Here is a 16,596-nt window from a genome sequence, read left to right on the forward strand (position 1 = left end):
TGGTAATTGAAGTAATGGACATTACAAAAAGGATTTAGTATTATCCCAACAGAGTCTCTTATTCTTGTTATTTACAATTAAAAATAAATTTCACCACAATTAACCTTGAGCTTGGCCTTTGAATTGGTTTTGTAATTAAGTTAAATAAGTAAACATACAAATGCCTTCATTTGAACTCTCCCTTTCCAGAAATATCTCTCTTATTTAAAACCCATGATGTTACCGTCTCCTTCTATCTAACCTGAACTTTACAAAGTCACTTTTTTAGTTTGCATGTAATGGTGAAGACATTAAAACTGGAAATTATCTGTTAAATTATAAATGTTATAAGGTAGGCAAAAAAGTGCTTTAGAAACTAGTTTTACTAACACATCAGTGTATTTCTGTGTGTTCTGAAGAGATGGGCTAGTAGGGTCCTGATGGATAGGTCTTTGGATTGTTGATTTAAAAAAATGCACGTGAGAAGTGCAACTAAATTTTATTTGGGGCAAAATGAGGACTGAAGCCCAGGATACAGCACCTCAAATAGCTCTAACAAACTACTCCAAAGAGGGGGAAGGTCAGTATTTATGTGATTTTGGTGGAGAGAGAGTACATGCAATTGAGCACGTTTCCAGAAGATATCTGCTAGTCTCATGAAGCCTTTTGCTAGTCATGAGTAAGTCATCACTCTGAAGCATTTTAGTACTTTTCTACGTATGAGGAGATGTAAGAATTGGGTTCATAAAATCGGCTCCTGAAAATACCTACCTGAAGACCTGTTCTGCCAATTTTTCCCTGAGCACAGAATGCCTCATTTCTGTTCTCCACCCTAAACTCCTTTCAGGGGATGCTGAAAATCAGCAGCACATGATTTAATGTTTGTAGAGGTAAATATCAAGTGTCCATGGCAAGTGCCAATTTGTAGTTGACAGGATCAAAGAATAGAAGAGAAGAGCAAAGAATAGAAGAGAAGAGCAAAGAAAGAAGAGCACATTGCCTAAGTCTGTCTAGGATATCTCCCTGTGTAGGGGCAAAGGTAAATGGGTTGGATCTGGGTATTCCGAAATAAGGACAAATTTGCCAAAGGCAGATGATATCAAAAGGAGCTCAGAAGAGACTGAGAGGGCTTTGCATCAGTATTTCCTGCCTTTTCATGACTGTCTCAAACCCAGCTTGGTCAATAAAAATTAATGAATTCATTTGTGTAGCAACTTCTCAATACTATAAAGATTCTTCTCACAGAATATTAAAAAGGAAATTAGATTGGCTAGAACAATAACTCTGGCTATTATTTAAAACAAGTATGAAACCAAACTGAAACTAACTGATGGTATGCGTTATTTTTTACTTACTTTATAAACAGTTCCAAAAGCACCTGAGCCAAGTACTTTCACTCTTTTGAGCTCAGTTTCTTTCAAAATACGAAGTTGAGCTTGATTGGGCGCTGTGCCACTGGGAGTTAAAGGTTCTACCAGCTACAAAGCAAAAGAAAAACAAAAAATACAGGTTATACAACTTTCAATCCAATAATCAGTGTTCCTCTCTCTGTCTGGTTTGCTTTCTCACACATAAAAAACACACACAAACCTATTTTATATCAACAAACCATATGTATATAAAATGTATCACTCAGCATTCCTCTAACCCTACTCTTTCTTTTTTGATGATCTTCACCTGGGTGAACACAAGTAACAAGTATGTACCTTGAGGTCTACTAGTCTAAGGGATGTTTTTTTCCCCATTTTTTATAGAGATCTAGAGACTAATATGGAGAAAGCAATGGCACCCCACTCCAGTATTCTTGCCTGGAAAATCCTATGGACGGAGGAGCCTGGTGGGCTGCAGTCCATGGGGTCGCGAAGAGTCAGACACGACTGAGTGACTTCCCTTTCACTTTTCACTTTCCTGCATTGGAGAAGGAAATGGCAACCCACTCCAGTGTTCTTGCCCGGAGAATCCCAGGGACAGGGGATCCTGGTGGGCTGCCGTCTATGGGGTTGCACAGAGTCGGACACAACTGAAGCGACTTAGTAGCAGCAGCAGCAGAGACTAATAAGGGGCTTTTAATTCTACTTCATGTTCCTTCTTCTGGACAACTTCAGCTAAGGTTCAGAGATTTTACTTATTCAACTGTACTCTATCAAAGTTTTTTTTTTTTTTTTTTTTTTCATTTCAGGAAATTTAATACAAAAATAAAAAAAAATTTAATTAAAAAAGCTACCTTTTTTTTTTTTTTAAAGCATTTACTATCTTTACCAAGGAAGTCAGGGCAGATACATAAAAAAAGAAAAAACAAGCTAGCACAATGTCAATAAACAAACACAGTGTTTCTAAATTTTTCATGTATGTGTAAATTACTGGAGGGTTTTGTTAAAATGCAGATTTTGGTTCAGTAGGTATGGATTTGGGGCTGAAATCTTCATTTTTATAGAACTCTAGAAGATGCCTCTTTATGATGTTGCTCCTTGAACACATTTTAAGCAACAAGGCCCTAGAATACCTTCCAGGTTAAAAATTCTAAAATTCTATGAATTGATTCTAGATCATAAATGAATGCTATGGAATGAAGAGGAATAAAATAACAAAGGGGGAATGAGGTTTGCTTTTTTGGCTTCCTAAAAGGAGGTAGACTTTAAAACTAGTCTTGAGATAATAAACATGGATAGACATGGGGGAGGACACTGTCACCAGGAACAGTTTAGACACAGCCTCAAGAAGAAGGAAGACGGCATGGAAGAGACTAACGCACAGAGAGGGACAGGTCTGAAGGCTGAGATTACGGTGGGCGATGCCAGATCCGGAAGGGGGCTGGTTATGGCCCAAAGGGGTAAAATTAGGCTGATGATTTTAGATGTCATGGTTTAGATGCCATTGCCAGAGAGAATGGGTAAGCAGGAGAAATGTATATAAATGTGTGCCAATTTTTTATGTGAAGAACAACAACAATAACAAAAATGTAGACAAAAGAGAGACTCCAGATACCAAATAGTCTATACTGAATGTTAAAATTTTAGAAATTTATCTATGCTTGAGGGAAAAAGCAAGTGAGACAAATAAGAGCTTCTTCTTTTTTTTAAAGTTAATAAAGGAACTAAACTTTACAAATAGCTTGTTCTTTCTCAGCATAAGGAAATACTTAAGGGCTACTCCTACTCACATTGTCTTGAAAACCACCACACTATTTCAAAATGTCTGTTTACAAGGCTAACTGCAGTGTGGTCCTCCAACTTGGTTATTATTATAATGTTCCTGTGAACATCACAGTCTACTTAATTAGCTGAACAGGATCATGAATATAAGTAACGGTTAGGAATAGTTAGCAAGAATTTGGGAAAAATGATAAAAAATATCAATAAAATTAGGCTTTTTTAATAGTTTGACAATGCACTGCTATTTCATTTTCAAATTTAAATTGTAATAATGCATATAACTGCATGCAAGTCACATAAATCTCAGAAAGAACCACACAAGTCTTTATTAAACCTGAACACAAAATCTCCTGCAGAGGATCCTCTTCATTTGAATCCTGCTGTGCAGAATTTGTTTGGTAGATTTTGATATATATACTTTGTGTGTAATAAGAAACTTTTATAAATTATTTCTTAAATCACATGTAAAAGTCATACAGAAATCATATGTAAATTTGGGAACTGGATTTTTTTTGCACTTTGGGTTAGATACACTTAACATATATATGTGTGTGTGTGTGTGTGTGAACTCTATATATAGACATGGGCCTCCCAGGTTGCCCTAGTGGTAAAGAACCTGTCTGCCATTACAGAAGACATAAGAGATGTGGGTTTGATTCCTTGGGTTGGGAAGAGCTCCTGGAGGAGGGCATGGCAACCCATTCCAGTGTTCCTGCCTAGAGAGTCCCATGGACAGAGAAGCCTGGCAGGCTACAATCCATAGGGTCGCAAAGAGTCTGACACAACTGAAGCGACTTATCACATAGCATATATAGACCTATACTATGCAGTACTTTCATATTTTGAAAACGTCATAATTCTACCTGATAAGTTTAGTCCTCTGCAATTTTAAGTATCATTCAATTTTTTTTTTTACAAACACATTTTTCCCCAGGAATTTGAGCATTATATCATTAAAAGAAGCATAGTTTTATTTTGTGATGCAGTATGATAAAATTTAAATCTGTGGGTTTTTATACCATTGCTGCCACTCATAAGCTTAGAATGCAACTTACCCTTCCTGGCCCTTCATTTCACATCTGTAAAGTTGGTGTAGCAATAATTACCTTAGAAGATTGTTAAAGGATAAAACAGTATAGAGCATAGATGAAAAATTTTGGAACGTTATCTGCCATAATATAGGCAACAAATCTGTCACTTCAAGAGATAGGATTGTCTTTCATTAATATATTTTTAAATTACAACATCTACAAAACCATTAAGCTTATCCGCATTTCAATAAATGTATGTTAAACAAAAGATTTCTTACTTTTATGTATGCAACAGAAAAATAGACACTGTGGGGGAAAATGATTTGGGGAAAGTGTATCAGTTTTAAAAACCTTCCAACGGCACATCAGATTTTAACGACTTTCACCTTTGAGGCAAGATTTCTTGCTTCAGTAATTGAGAATTTAAGTTGATCCTCTTAAGAATTCCTCTTCTGTTTAGATGGTAGAAAATCATAGTTATTTACTTTTACTGAGAGAAATATGGGAATTCAACAATAATCTAATTTTGCCCTAAGTGATAACTTTCTATTTAAAAAAAAATAGAATATACTTACAAAACCAATTAGTGTGCATTTATTTAGTAATGAAATGCCAATTTGATGGGCATTCTTAGAAAGCACCGTATTAATAAAACAAGACAAACAACTCTTTCATAGCAATGAGCCTTTCCTACACAAGGTTAAGAGACAGAATTTGTCTTCTATTTATTCAAGAATCTAAATATCCACTGCTATACCAAACCTTCCATTCTTCTTCAACTCTAGTTTATTTACTTCACTTTTCAAGATTCTCTCAGTGACTGTTCCAAACCGGCCATATGAGAGAATTCTGTCTGCCAAACTTATTCGTGTTCACATGTACAAAGCTGAAAGTGGTCAGTTGGGTCTACTGCATCATCCAGCTTAAGTAGAAATTGTTACTATGTTCACTCTGTGTCTATAACTGACTACTTAATGCTTGAATGAGTCTATTGACAAGACAGCCCATTCTAATCTCAGATAACTTCCATCATTAGAAAGTATTTCCTTACATGTAGCTCTATAGTAGCTTTCTGAAACTGTCACATATTTCTTCTATCTAGATTCAACTTCTAGGGGGAAAGAGCTAAAATTTAATTCATTATCAGTGTGAGAAACTTATGAATGAACAAATATTCCCATTCCTGTCAGTGTTAAGAGGAAGTCAGACTGTTACATTGACAGAAAGCAATCGCAGAGAAGGCTGTCTCAGTACAGATTTGCTCTCAATTGTTCAGACAGGCATGGGTATGTGTATCAGGAGACAGAGGTAGGATTTAAGTTGAGAAAGCTATGGTAACACACATTCTTCTGCAATTGCTTTCCCTCTGATAGCCTGTATGCTGAAAATGATCATCTTGCATGCCAGAAAACTCAGTGTGGCAATGTAAAAGAAATTATAATATTTATGGGTAATTTACATATTCACAATAACTAACATGCACAATATTAAATGCATAGTGTGGGAAGGTCTAAGCTTTATCCTGAAGCTCATCTTTTCACTGATGTTATAAGATTGGTGGCTACCCACTGAATGACCCTTAATTAAAGCATAAATTGTTTGTCGATCTGGCTTTATTTTAGCCAAAATAATCCTATCTCTTGCTAACATTTTTCTCATTCTGTTACGAAGATATCTTCTTACTCAGATATTTTCTAGATCTCCTACTTTGATATCCTAGAGCTTATTAATGGACCCCTGGCCCCCCAAGAAACAGATCTGTCTTTTCCCAATATGATATTTTCCTTGACTCTTGCTATTTGCCCTCTTTAAGTCATGAGCCTGCCTTGACTACATTTATTATACACTCTGATTTTTCATCAACTTTGTATAATAGAAAGTAGAAAATATTAGTCGCTCAGTTGTGTCCGACTCTTTGTGACCCCATCATCTGTCCATGGAATTCTCCAGGCAAGAATACTGGAATGGGTTGCCATTCCCTTCTCCAGGGGATCTTCCAGACCTAAGAACTGAACCCAGGTCTCCTGCATTGCAGGCAGATTCTTTATACTCTAAGCTACCAAAGCATACTATAAAAACGTAAATCTTCAGCAGAAAACCAAATAGAATTTTCACTTGGATTAAGAACTGAGTATCATAAAAACCTTCTAACTCTAATGAAAGTCCTTAAACACATGAACAGAAGAAATGAACACCTCACCTCTGTTTCCAGGAATCTTCTTAAGGCCCTTTTCTTTTTGATGCTCTTCCTTCGAGCATAAACTGCAAATGTTAGGCCCACAATGACCAGGATGAAGAGCCCACCAATGACTCCAGCTGCAATTAGAGGAGTCCTGCCAACCAGAATGGAAAAGAGAATAATAAAAGTAAGAGAGAAAAGACAGAAAAAGAGGAAAGGATGGTTGTTTACCCACATATCACAAGTCTAATCAGTTAGAAGAAACACAAACAAAAACGCATTACCTTTTCTCATGGTAAAAACTGCACTTTTTTTTTTTTTTTTTTTGCTTTGTTTTTTAATAGTAAACCATGCACAGACAACTAATCGTTGGAGATGAGCAGCCACAACATGCCATTTGATGAAACATGTAAAATTTGATAACAAAATGAAGAATATATGCCAAATTTTTGATACAGGATCACTTTAAATTGTTTTAATTTTACTTTTATCTATAAAGAAGAAAAATGCATTTAAATAGTACGATTGTGATATATGCTATTATTTTCAACATTTTCTCTAAAGCAGGCTTTCTCAACAGTGGCACTATTGACATGCAGGGCTGGATACTTGTCCGTTCTGGGGACTGCCTTACACATTTTAGGATGTTTAGCAGCAATCTCATCCTCCATCCACTAGATGCCAGCAACACTCACCCTCTCTCCCCAGTCATGACGTGTGTCTCCAGACATTGCCAAATGTGTGTCAAAATCACTGCCAATTGAGAACCACTGTTTTAAACCAAGAATGAGTGGTTTGAGGACATATGAACCCCATGCCTCTGGCATACAAAGATACCAACAGAGAGATGCATTGACAAAGTGCTATTTCAAACTCTGTCAAGGGCAATTCTGTTGGGAAAAGGGGCAAGAGAAAGATGAAGAATTGGGTCAGACAGGTTTTCAGAGTTATGATGACTGGAGTAAGCATTATTATCAAAAGCATGACTAAGCATCATATATCCATGAAAGAAGTCTATATATTAAGTATTTTTTTTTTATTGTTTCAACTTTCCATTAATGTCTTTTTTTTAAATTTTATTTTATTTTTAAACTTTACATAATTGTATTAGTTTTGCCAAATATCAAAATGAATCCGCCACAGGTATACATGTGTTCCCCATCCTGAACCCTCCTCCCTCCTCCCTCCCCATACCATCCCTCTGGGTCGTCCCAGTGCACTAGCCCCAAGCATCCAGTATCGTGCATCGAACCTGGACTGGCAACTCGTTTCTTACATGATATACATGTTTCAATGCCATTCTCCCAAATATTAAGTGTTGAATAAAAATACATAAATAGCATTAAAATAGGAAGATATTGACCAGAGATTTTTATTCTTAAAATGTTTATCTAATATATTGCTTACTAAGACATGCTTTTGAAACTGATCACTTTTTGTTTTCTAATATTAAATTTTTTGCTTACTTGAAAAGTAATGTTTATGGTCTTAACTTCTTGTCCTAGAATAGTATCTATGAGCTTCCTGTGGTCAGTCTTGAAATACATTAATTTCATATGCCATATGAAACAGTTCAGAGTAAAACACATATTGACTATGAAGTCATGATAGATATCAAAACTAAAAAAGACTTCCCTGAATGCTCATGTTCTCTATGGTAAAGTGTTTTATGTTTTATATTACTATTTGTAGAAGAACCTACTTTATACAGCTACACTCTTAGAAAAACAAAAACATTACTTGTTCCTGTAAGATAAAGTTTTGCTCAAAGATCAGAAATAATGAAAGTGGATGATCCAAAGTAAAATATTTAAATTTTAAAGAGCTATTGGAAAAAAAAATTCTGTCTAACTTCTTCTACAAATGAAGTCATGTCTTTTAAACATTATAACTGTTATATTATTGTCATATAAAACTGCAAAGAAACCTTAAAAAGTGGTTCATCCTAAAGGTTGTTGCCTGGCAGTTGAAAGTCCTTCAGCACATTGAAATGTTGCTATAATTCAACCAGATTTTCCTAAATGGAATTTTCTAAAGATATAAAAATCTGTGCTGAGAAAATTACACTACAGTATGGAAACAAACTCATCATTATAATGCCTTTTGGTATGTGTAAGATCACATTTTTGGTATTCCAGTTAAATATGCATTTCAGAAAACATTTTAAGTCTTCAACTCAAGGCATATTTTTCAGCTCAAGTGCCTAATACATCTCTGAAAAGTCACTACTATAAAAAGAGTTACATTTTTGTTTCCTTAGCCCAATGTTTTATTGTAAAGGATTTATGCATGATTGAGAATAGTTCCCAGCATTTTCTTAGCTGTAGGTTTGAACTAAACTCTAATCTTCCTCTACTTATCCATTTTGCAAAAGAATAAATGGTATGTATTTATGAAAGCATTTGTCACTATAAATTAAAAGAAAATTCTCTATTTTTTGTTTGTCTTTCATTTTAAGAGTGATCATTTCCAACAGAACAAGATTCCTGACTCTATTTTTTTTCATCTAATTCAAATGAATATCAGTTATCATATCATTTCTATTTAGTCCTGGCAATGAAAATAAAACATTTAAAAATTCAACAGACAGCAATTTCTATGACTTTCTAGTTAGCTTTTACTTTTGTTATCTTCCTTCAGCAGTTCCTTGGTTGATTTGCATTTTTCGAGTTGTTTTCCTCTTTTACCACTTTGCAGGAATGGGAGTGTTACAAACAATCCAAAGAAGCAAAGAACTAGAGTTTCTGCACCTAAAATTCATACATAAATTCTTGTTGGATGTTTAAAGAGGCCTACTTCTTCTTAGTTCAGCAGAAGTTACTCTTGGAAAAGAAAAAAAAAATTAACTACAAGGAAGCAATTAAGTTGAAAAGCAACAATATTCTATAAGAAAACTTGCTTGTATTTTTAATAAGTGAATATCATGATAAAAGGTACTGATTTTGATTAAGAAGATTTAATATTCATTAAAAAATTGACGTGAAATGTAACCCTGGCGTGGACTCTAGTTTTGACAAGTCAGCTATACAGAAATTTTTTTGATAACTTGAGAAATTAGAATATGGATTTGATAGTAGATGAAATAGACTATACTGGCGTGTAAAGATGTAGACCAGAGATCAAAAAGACTGAGTTAAAACACAGTAGGCACTAAATCAAAAAAAAATTCTTACACACATATACATGCTGCTGCTGCTAAGTCGCTTCAGTCGCGTCCAACTCTATGCGACCCCATAGATGGCCGCCCACCAGGCTCCCCCGTCCCTGGGATTCTCCAGGCAAGAACATATATGTGTGCAAAAAAAAAAAAAGATCTGGAAAAATGTACAATAAGACATTAAATGGTTTTTGTTTCTGAATTATATGACTCTAGCACTATTTTTGTTGTTTTTACTATTGAACAGTTTTCTAATATTCTCCATTATGTCTTCCCTTAGAAATATAGGTTAATGAAACTTAAGAAAAATACAGGAAAAATACATCTTTGTCTAAAAGCTTAGTTTTACAATAACAGCCTTATTTTCTTTCTTTTTTCCTTTTCGAATGTTTACTTTGCATTTTTTCAATTAAGATTTCATTTCGCTATTCCCTGTCCACTTTTATGATCTAAGTACTTCTGAAGGTATGTTCTATTCATTATAGCTTAATGTGTCTGAGACATTTAATTGCCACTATGTTTCTTACAATTAACATTATGTTTTATAAGATCCATCTAATTTGAAAAGTTATACCACTTCACATTTTGTACTCCCCCGCAATTTTGATGATTCGCTGAAACTCCAGTACTTTGGCCACCTCATGCGAAGAGTTGACTCCTTGGAAAAGACTCTGATGCTGGGAGGGATTGGGGGCAAGAGGAGAAGGGGACGACAGAGGATGAGATGGCTGGATGGCATCACCAACTCGATGGACGTGAGTCTCAGTGAACTCCAGGAGTTGGTGATGGACAGGGAGGCCTGGCGTGCTGCGATTCATGGGGTCGCAAAGAGTCCGACGCGACTGAGCGACTGATCTGATCTGATCTGAGACATTTGTAGGTGTAGGATCAATGCCCTTTTTTTTTTTTTTTTTACCCCCTGAAAGTTAATGCTTCACTCTTTATAAGAATCCTTTGGATAAAAGGGATATAGTTACTTAAGTTGCAGTTTTAAATTGTTGTGTATCTCTCCTAGGTCTAGTGCTGACTACTGCCAACTCAGCTATATTCCCTGAAGGAGAGTGTGTTCCTCTTACATATGGGTCAGAGTAACCTCTTAGAGGCTAAGATGTGACATTAATGAAATCATAAGGGTCAAAACCAAGAGACCTAGAATACTCTGTAATCCCTCATCTGTAATAGGAGTATTGCTTGTTCTCTGTCTTTTGCCTGTCCATTAAAAACCTTTGGGATACCCTGAAGTATACAAGATAGGGCATGTCAAGTGACAAGTGCAAGCTTTTTCTAAAGGAATGCTATCAGATGATATTTTATCTTATTCTGTGATTTTAAAATAGTATAATGAAACTAGTATCTCCCATCTACTCATAGAAACTAATATAATAAGGATTCTGAGTCACAAATGAACATGACTAATTTATTTAAAAGCATATAACTTGGATTTCACAGTTTCTTTTAGAAGTTCAGAGACAACACTATAAATTACTCTATAATCTTGAATGCAATTATCTATTTAAAAATTGTATATTGAAGAGTAGTGTCTCCCCAGACTATGCTATTCATATAATAAGATGTATTCTTATTAGTCATTAGTATATTTGAACTATGTTATTCCTCACTGGAGAATATAAAATGTGAGTGAATCACGGAACTTGATTTTATAAACATCCAAATACTTTCTTTCACTGATCTGTTTCCTTTCAGATAACAAATCAGAAACAAAATAAAGTCAATATAATTTACGATTAAAATTCAAATGGCTTTAAAACTATTTGATTACACCCATTTTGTTTCACTTAATGTCAAGGGCAGACTATTCTACAAAATATGTGCAGTGGTATTTTCTTTAAAATTGTAAACTTAGTAAGACTGGTACTTTAATATACTCACTCTGCTGTGCTGTGCTAAGTCACTTCAGTGGTGTCCCTATGGACTGTGGCCTGCTAGGCTCCTCTGTCCATGGGATTCTCCAGGCATGAATACTGGAGTGGTTGTCATTTCTTACTCCAGAGGATCTTCCCAACCCAGGGATCAAACCTGTGTCTCTTAAGTCTCCTGCCTTGGCAGGCAGCTTCTTTCCCACTAGTGAAAAGAATTCTAAATCTATAAGATTTTTTTTGTGTTAATTTCACCAAATAAAAGTATTTTAAATTTATAATATAGGCATATTTTTCTTTATTTCTTAAGTATAGAATAATTTTCAATTACAGATAAAGGAATCAATCAGATATTCTATTAATATAACACACTGATGATGTAGTTTACAACTCACGGTATTGACTTTATATCAAAGAACTCCACTTTTAGAAGCTCTAAATTAAACAATTTGAAGTCAGATCCTCAGAATTGTTTGGATCAGACTTAGGGCCATAGGGCTTCCCTGGTGTCCCAGTGGCTAAGATCCCACACTTCCAATATAGCAGGCCTGGGTAATCCCAGGTCAGGGAACTAGATTCCACATGCTGCAGTGAAGAGTTTGCCCGCCAAACTAAAGATCCCCAAATACCACAGCTCAGCCCCAGTACAGCCAAATAAATAAACATTTTTTTTTTTTTTAAAGCTTAGGGCTGCTTTATTTTCTGTCCATGATGGGTACTAAAGGTGTTAAACTGATTTTTTTTTTTTAATTTACACAGAATTATAAACAAGCAAGTCCAACAGGCTAATTAGATCATTTTAACCATTTTTGAATAACAAAGTTTAAATGAAAGTGTAAAATAATGTCTCTAGCATTATTACTTTATGTTTACCTTTCAAATCTTCACAATTCTTCCTTATAGTATTACATCATGCTGGAAAAATGTTTCCACCTCAGACTAATTTGAGTTTTATTAGGTTGGTGAAAAGTAATTGTGGTTTCGGGCTGTGAATTTTAAATTATAACTAGGCTCAAACACATCTTTATTAATCAAAATAGGAACTATTACAATCAACACATTTTTGACAACAAAAAATAAGTTTGTTTATTCCTGTAGTGTAAAAAATCTGTGCTTCAGGATTCGACAAACTCTTGGAAAGCATTTTCTGACTCCTGCTGGTTGTCGAAGCGTTTTCCCGCAAAACACTGTGGCAATGCTTGAAGAAGTAGTCGTCGGTTGGCGAGAGGTCAGATGAATATGGGGAATGAGGCAAAATTTTGGAGCCCAATTCTTTCAACTTTTGAAATGTTGGTTGTGTGACATGCAGTTGGGTGGTGTTGTGGAGAATAATTGTGCCCTTTCTGTCGACCAATGCCAGCTACAGGTGTTGCAGTTTTCAGTGTATCCCATTGACTTACTGATTTACTGACTGTACCCCTCAGATATGATGATTTTGCTGGGATTCAGAAAGCTGCAGTGGATCAGATGGGGACCACCAAACAGTGACCATGACTTTTTGTGTGTGCGTGCAAGTTTGGCTTTGGGAAGTCTTTGGAGCTTCTTCTTGGTCTAACCACTGAGCTGGTCACCACCGGCTGTCAAACAAAATCCACTTTTCATCACATGTCACAGTCTGATCAAGAAATGGTCTGTTGCTGTTGCATAGCATAAAAGAACATGACACTTCAAAACGATTTTTTTTTGATTTGCGGTCGGCTCATGAGGCACTCACTTATTGCGTTTTTTCACCTTTCCAATTTGCTTCAAATGCTGAACTACCATAGAATGGTCGACATTCTTTAGCAACATCTCCTAGTTGTAAGAGGATCAGCTTCCATGATCGTCTCAATTGGTCATTGTCAAATTTCAATGGCCAGCCACTGCGCTCCTCATCTTCAAAGCACTCATCTCCTTCAGAAAATTTGTTGAACCACCATTGCACTGTACGTTCACTAGCAGTTCCTGGGCCAAATGAGTTGTTGATGTTGCCAGTTGTCCCTGCTGTTTTACAACCCATTTTGAACTCAAATAAGACACTCATTCTATCTTGCCTTTTGTCTAACATCATTTCCCTAGGCTAAAATAAATATAAACAGCTAGTAATCAGTAATTAACAAAAAACATAAAGTCAGAAATGCTCATTAAGATGGTATATAATAAAACAACATATTAAATATTTAAGAATGTATTCCAATATCAAACAGCAAAGTTCAACAATGCAAAACCACAATTACTTTCTCACCAACCTAATAATTATATGTCTGCCTCCACTAGTTGGAATAGCAGTACCACCGTCAAATAACTCAGTTTAAATAGACATAAGCACATTCTTCACCAAAGGTAATGAGAAATAAACACAGCAGGAGCTACCTGGTCTTTCTCAGATGCCTGAGATCTGACATATTTGCCTCTGAAAGTGAAAGCGAAGTCGTTCAGTCATATCCGGCTCTTTGCGACCCCATAGACCCTTACCAGGCTCCTATATCCATGGGATTTTCCAGGCTATAGTACTGGAGTGGATTGCCATTTCCTTCTCCAGGGGATCTTCCCAACCCACGGCTCAAATCTGGGTCTCCTGCATTGTAGACAGACGCCTTACTGTCTGAGCCACCAGGGATCCTGTTTAATACTATCATGAAATCAAATACTCTTGAAACAGTGCTCAGTTGTGTCGGACTCTTTGTGACCCCATGGACTGTAGCCTTCCAGGTTCTTCTGTCCATGGGATTTTTTAGGCAAGAATATTGGAGTGGGGTGCCATTTTCTACTCCAGGGGATCTTCCCAACCGAGAGATCAAACCCACGACTCATGAGTCTCCTGCATTGGCAGGTGGATTCTTTACCACTAGTACCAGCAAACACCTTAGCACTGGCAAAATATACACCTTACTTAGGCCAAGACAGTCTCAGTTTGTACCACTGTTAAGTACCAATAGAACCCCCTTCACTCTCAAAAGTACACTTTTGTGAACAGTAAATTAAATGTTTGTCCTTTGATAAATACTTAGCACAGTTTAGAGAATCTAGGACACTTCCATATAACTCTTTACATAAAAAAGTGAAGTCGCTCAGTCGTGTCCAACTCTTTGCAACCCCATGGACTGTGGTCTGTAGACTGTAACCAGGCTCCTCCATCCATGGGATTTTCCAGGCAAGAATACTGGAGTGGGTTGCCATTTCCTTCTCCAAGAGATCTTCCCAACCCAGGGATTGAACCTGGGTCTCCAGCATTGTAGGCAGATGCTTTACTGTCTGAGCCACCAGGGAAGTTCCCTAACTCTTTACATATATATGTATAAATAAATGAACACATACACATTCATACAAGAGCACCTAAGTATTACCAAGTTTCACTTCCTGGGAAGGTAAGTTAGTTACTGCCTGTAATAAACCATAAGACTCCCATGGACAGAGGAGTCTGGCGGGCTACAGTCCATGGTGTTGCAAAGAGTCAGACACACTAAGTGACCAAACAACAACAACAACAACAAACCTACATATAACACAAATGGATGTTTCATACATTAGAGTCAGAAGTGATGACTCTGTGTAAGCTTATATTTTGTCTTAAAAATATGATTATATGACATTGGTTAACATCCTGTATCTTATCTTTCCTCCAAAAATGTTATAGTAACAATCAGACAAAAAGCATGAATCTATCATGGACCAGAGGTTAAATGTATCCACAGTAATAGACTATATTTCCTAATTTGCTCTTTAAATGTAGTTGATCAAAAACATCTTGACTCTTTACTGAAAGAAAATTCTTAGAATCAGTTGCCAACTGAGATAAATAATACCACTTCACAAATAGGACCATTTCAATATTATATTAATTATGTATGTAAGCAGTTTAAACACAGGAAAGTGAAAGTCACTCAGTTATGTCCGATTCTTTGTGACCCCATGGACTGTATAGTCCATGGAATTCTCTAGGCCAGAATACTGGAGTGAGTAGCCTTTTCCTCCTCCAAGGGATCTTCCCAACCCAGGGATGGGATCCAGGTCTCCCGCATTGCAGGCAGATTCTTTACCAGCTGAGCCACAAGGGAAATACAAACACAGGAAAAGTTCTGTCCAAATAAGAGGAACACAAGATTTGACTGCCATTAGGTGCTCATTGGTTTTATGACACTTGTAATGTCATTAACAATTATTTCCTTTTTCAAAAGGAAATAATCTAATAGAAATGAAAACATCAAAGATTCTATCTTGATATAGAACTGTCCCCTTTTATAGAGATATACCAGGGATTTGTTTGGTCTTAAATACTGCACTTATGTTCAAATAATTTAAATAGATTGACTATAAGACTTTTCATTCTAATAATACTTGTATAATTTTAATTAAAATTTTCTTTTTACATACATTGCATACATTCACAATAACTATGCAATAAAGATAGATCTTATAACCCCCATATTAAAAATAAGAAATAGACTCAAAAAAGGTAAGATACTTAGATAAGGTCAAACATAAAGAGTAATGCTAACATTTTACATCTTGTAATCTCAAGTTCATCAATTTTTCAGCTATATTAAGTTGTCTTTCTAAAGATGTTTCATTAAAATTACTTTAGAGAAGAGAAATAGAATTAATCAGATTTTTCTTCAATACTTATATTTGATAATAGAGAATATAAAATGCACATAAATTTATTTAGGAGTTCTAATAAACTCTGATTTTATATTTAGTTTTTATTTAATTTTACATTTGATTTTATTTTATCTTAATGGTATAATTCTCATCACACCGGCACTTTCTTTGCATTGCTATGTCCATTATGATTCATGTCTATTAAGTCATTTATGTGCTTATTGACAATTATAAGTGCTTTAGTTCTTCATTTAGCTTCATTTTATTTTCTCAGTGAGAGAACAGTTAACAAGATTTTGAGGGGATTAAAAAACTTCAATTTCCTAAAGGAAAAGCAAAGACAAGCAGAATCTATCACTCTGGTGATAGTTCTTACTGCACTGTTCATCTGTTCAGTCTTCCCCAAAGTGGTTCAGATTTGAAACAAGAGATCTTGAAACACTAGAAAATATTGAAATTCCCCAGAAGACAGTTTAAGGGTTACTGCCTAGGGCAAGGAGAGCCATATTAATGTTTTTTTTTTTTTCTTTTTCCCCTCCTGTAAACTGTACTTATCTGACCCGTAATTCTACTTGCTCTATAAATATAACACATCTTTTGTCTTTTGAGCAAAGGAAAGTGATGTGGATAAAATTCTGAG

The 16,596-nt window shown here is 35.6% G+C and overlaps 1 protein-coding gene across 6 annotated transcripts in view; it reads right to left on the bottom strand.

Moving 5' to 3' along the window:
• Positions 1-16,596, bottom strand: part of ERBB4 (erb-b2 receptor tyrosine kinase 4) — a 1,281,057-nt gene that overhangs the window by 239,756 nt on the left and 1,024,705 nt on the right. For all 6 annotated transcript variants that reach the window (XM_070800265.1, XM_070800289.1, XM_070800279.1 and 3 more), the window contains 2 exons: positions 6,363-6,495; positions 1,335-1,457 (listed from right to left, as the gene is read on the bottom strand). In XM_070800265.1, coding sequence (XP_070656366.1) covers positions 1,335-1,457; positions 6,363-6,495 — 256 coding nt within the window. The remainder of the gene's footprint in view (positions 1-1,334; positions 1,458-6,362; positions 6,496-16,596) is intronic.

The sequence above is a fragment of the Bos indicus genome, chromosome 2 (genome assembly GCF_029378745.1).
Source record: "Bos indicus isolate NIAB-ARS_2022 breed Sahiwal x Tharparkar chromosome 2, NIAB-ARS_B.indTharparkar_mat_pri_1.0, whole genome shotgun sequence".
Lineage (NCBI taxonomy): Eukaryota > Metazoa > Chordata > Mammalia > Artiodactyla > Bovidae > Bos > Bos indicus.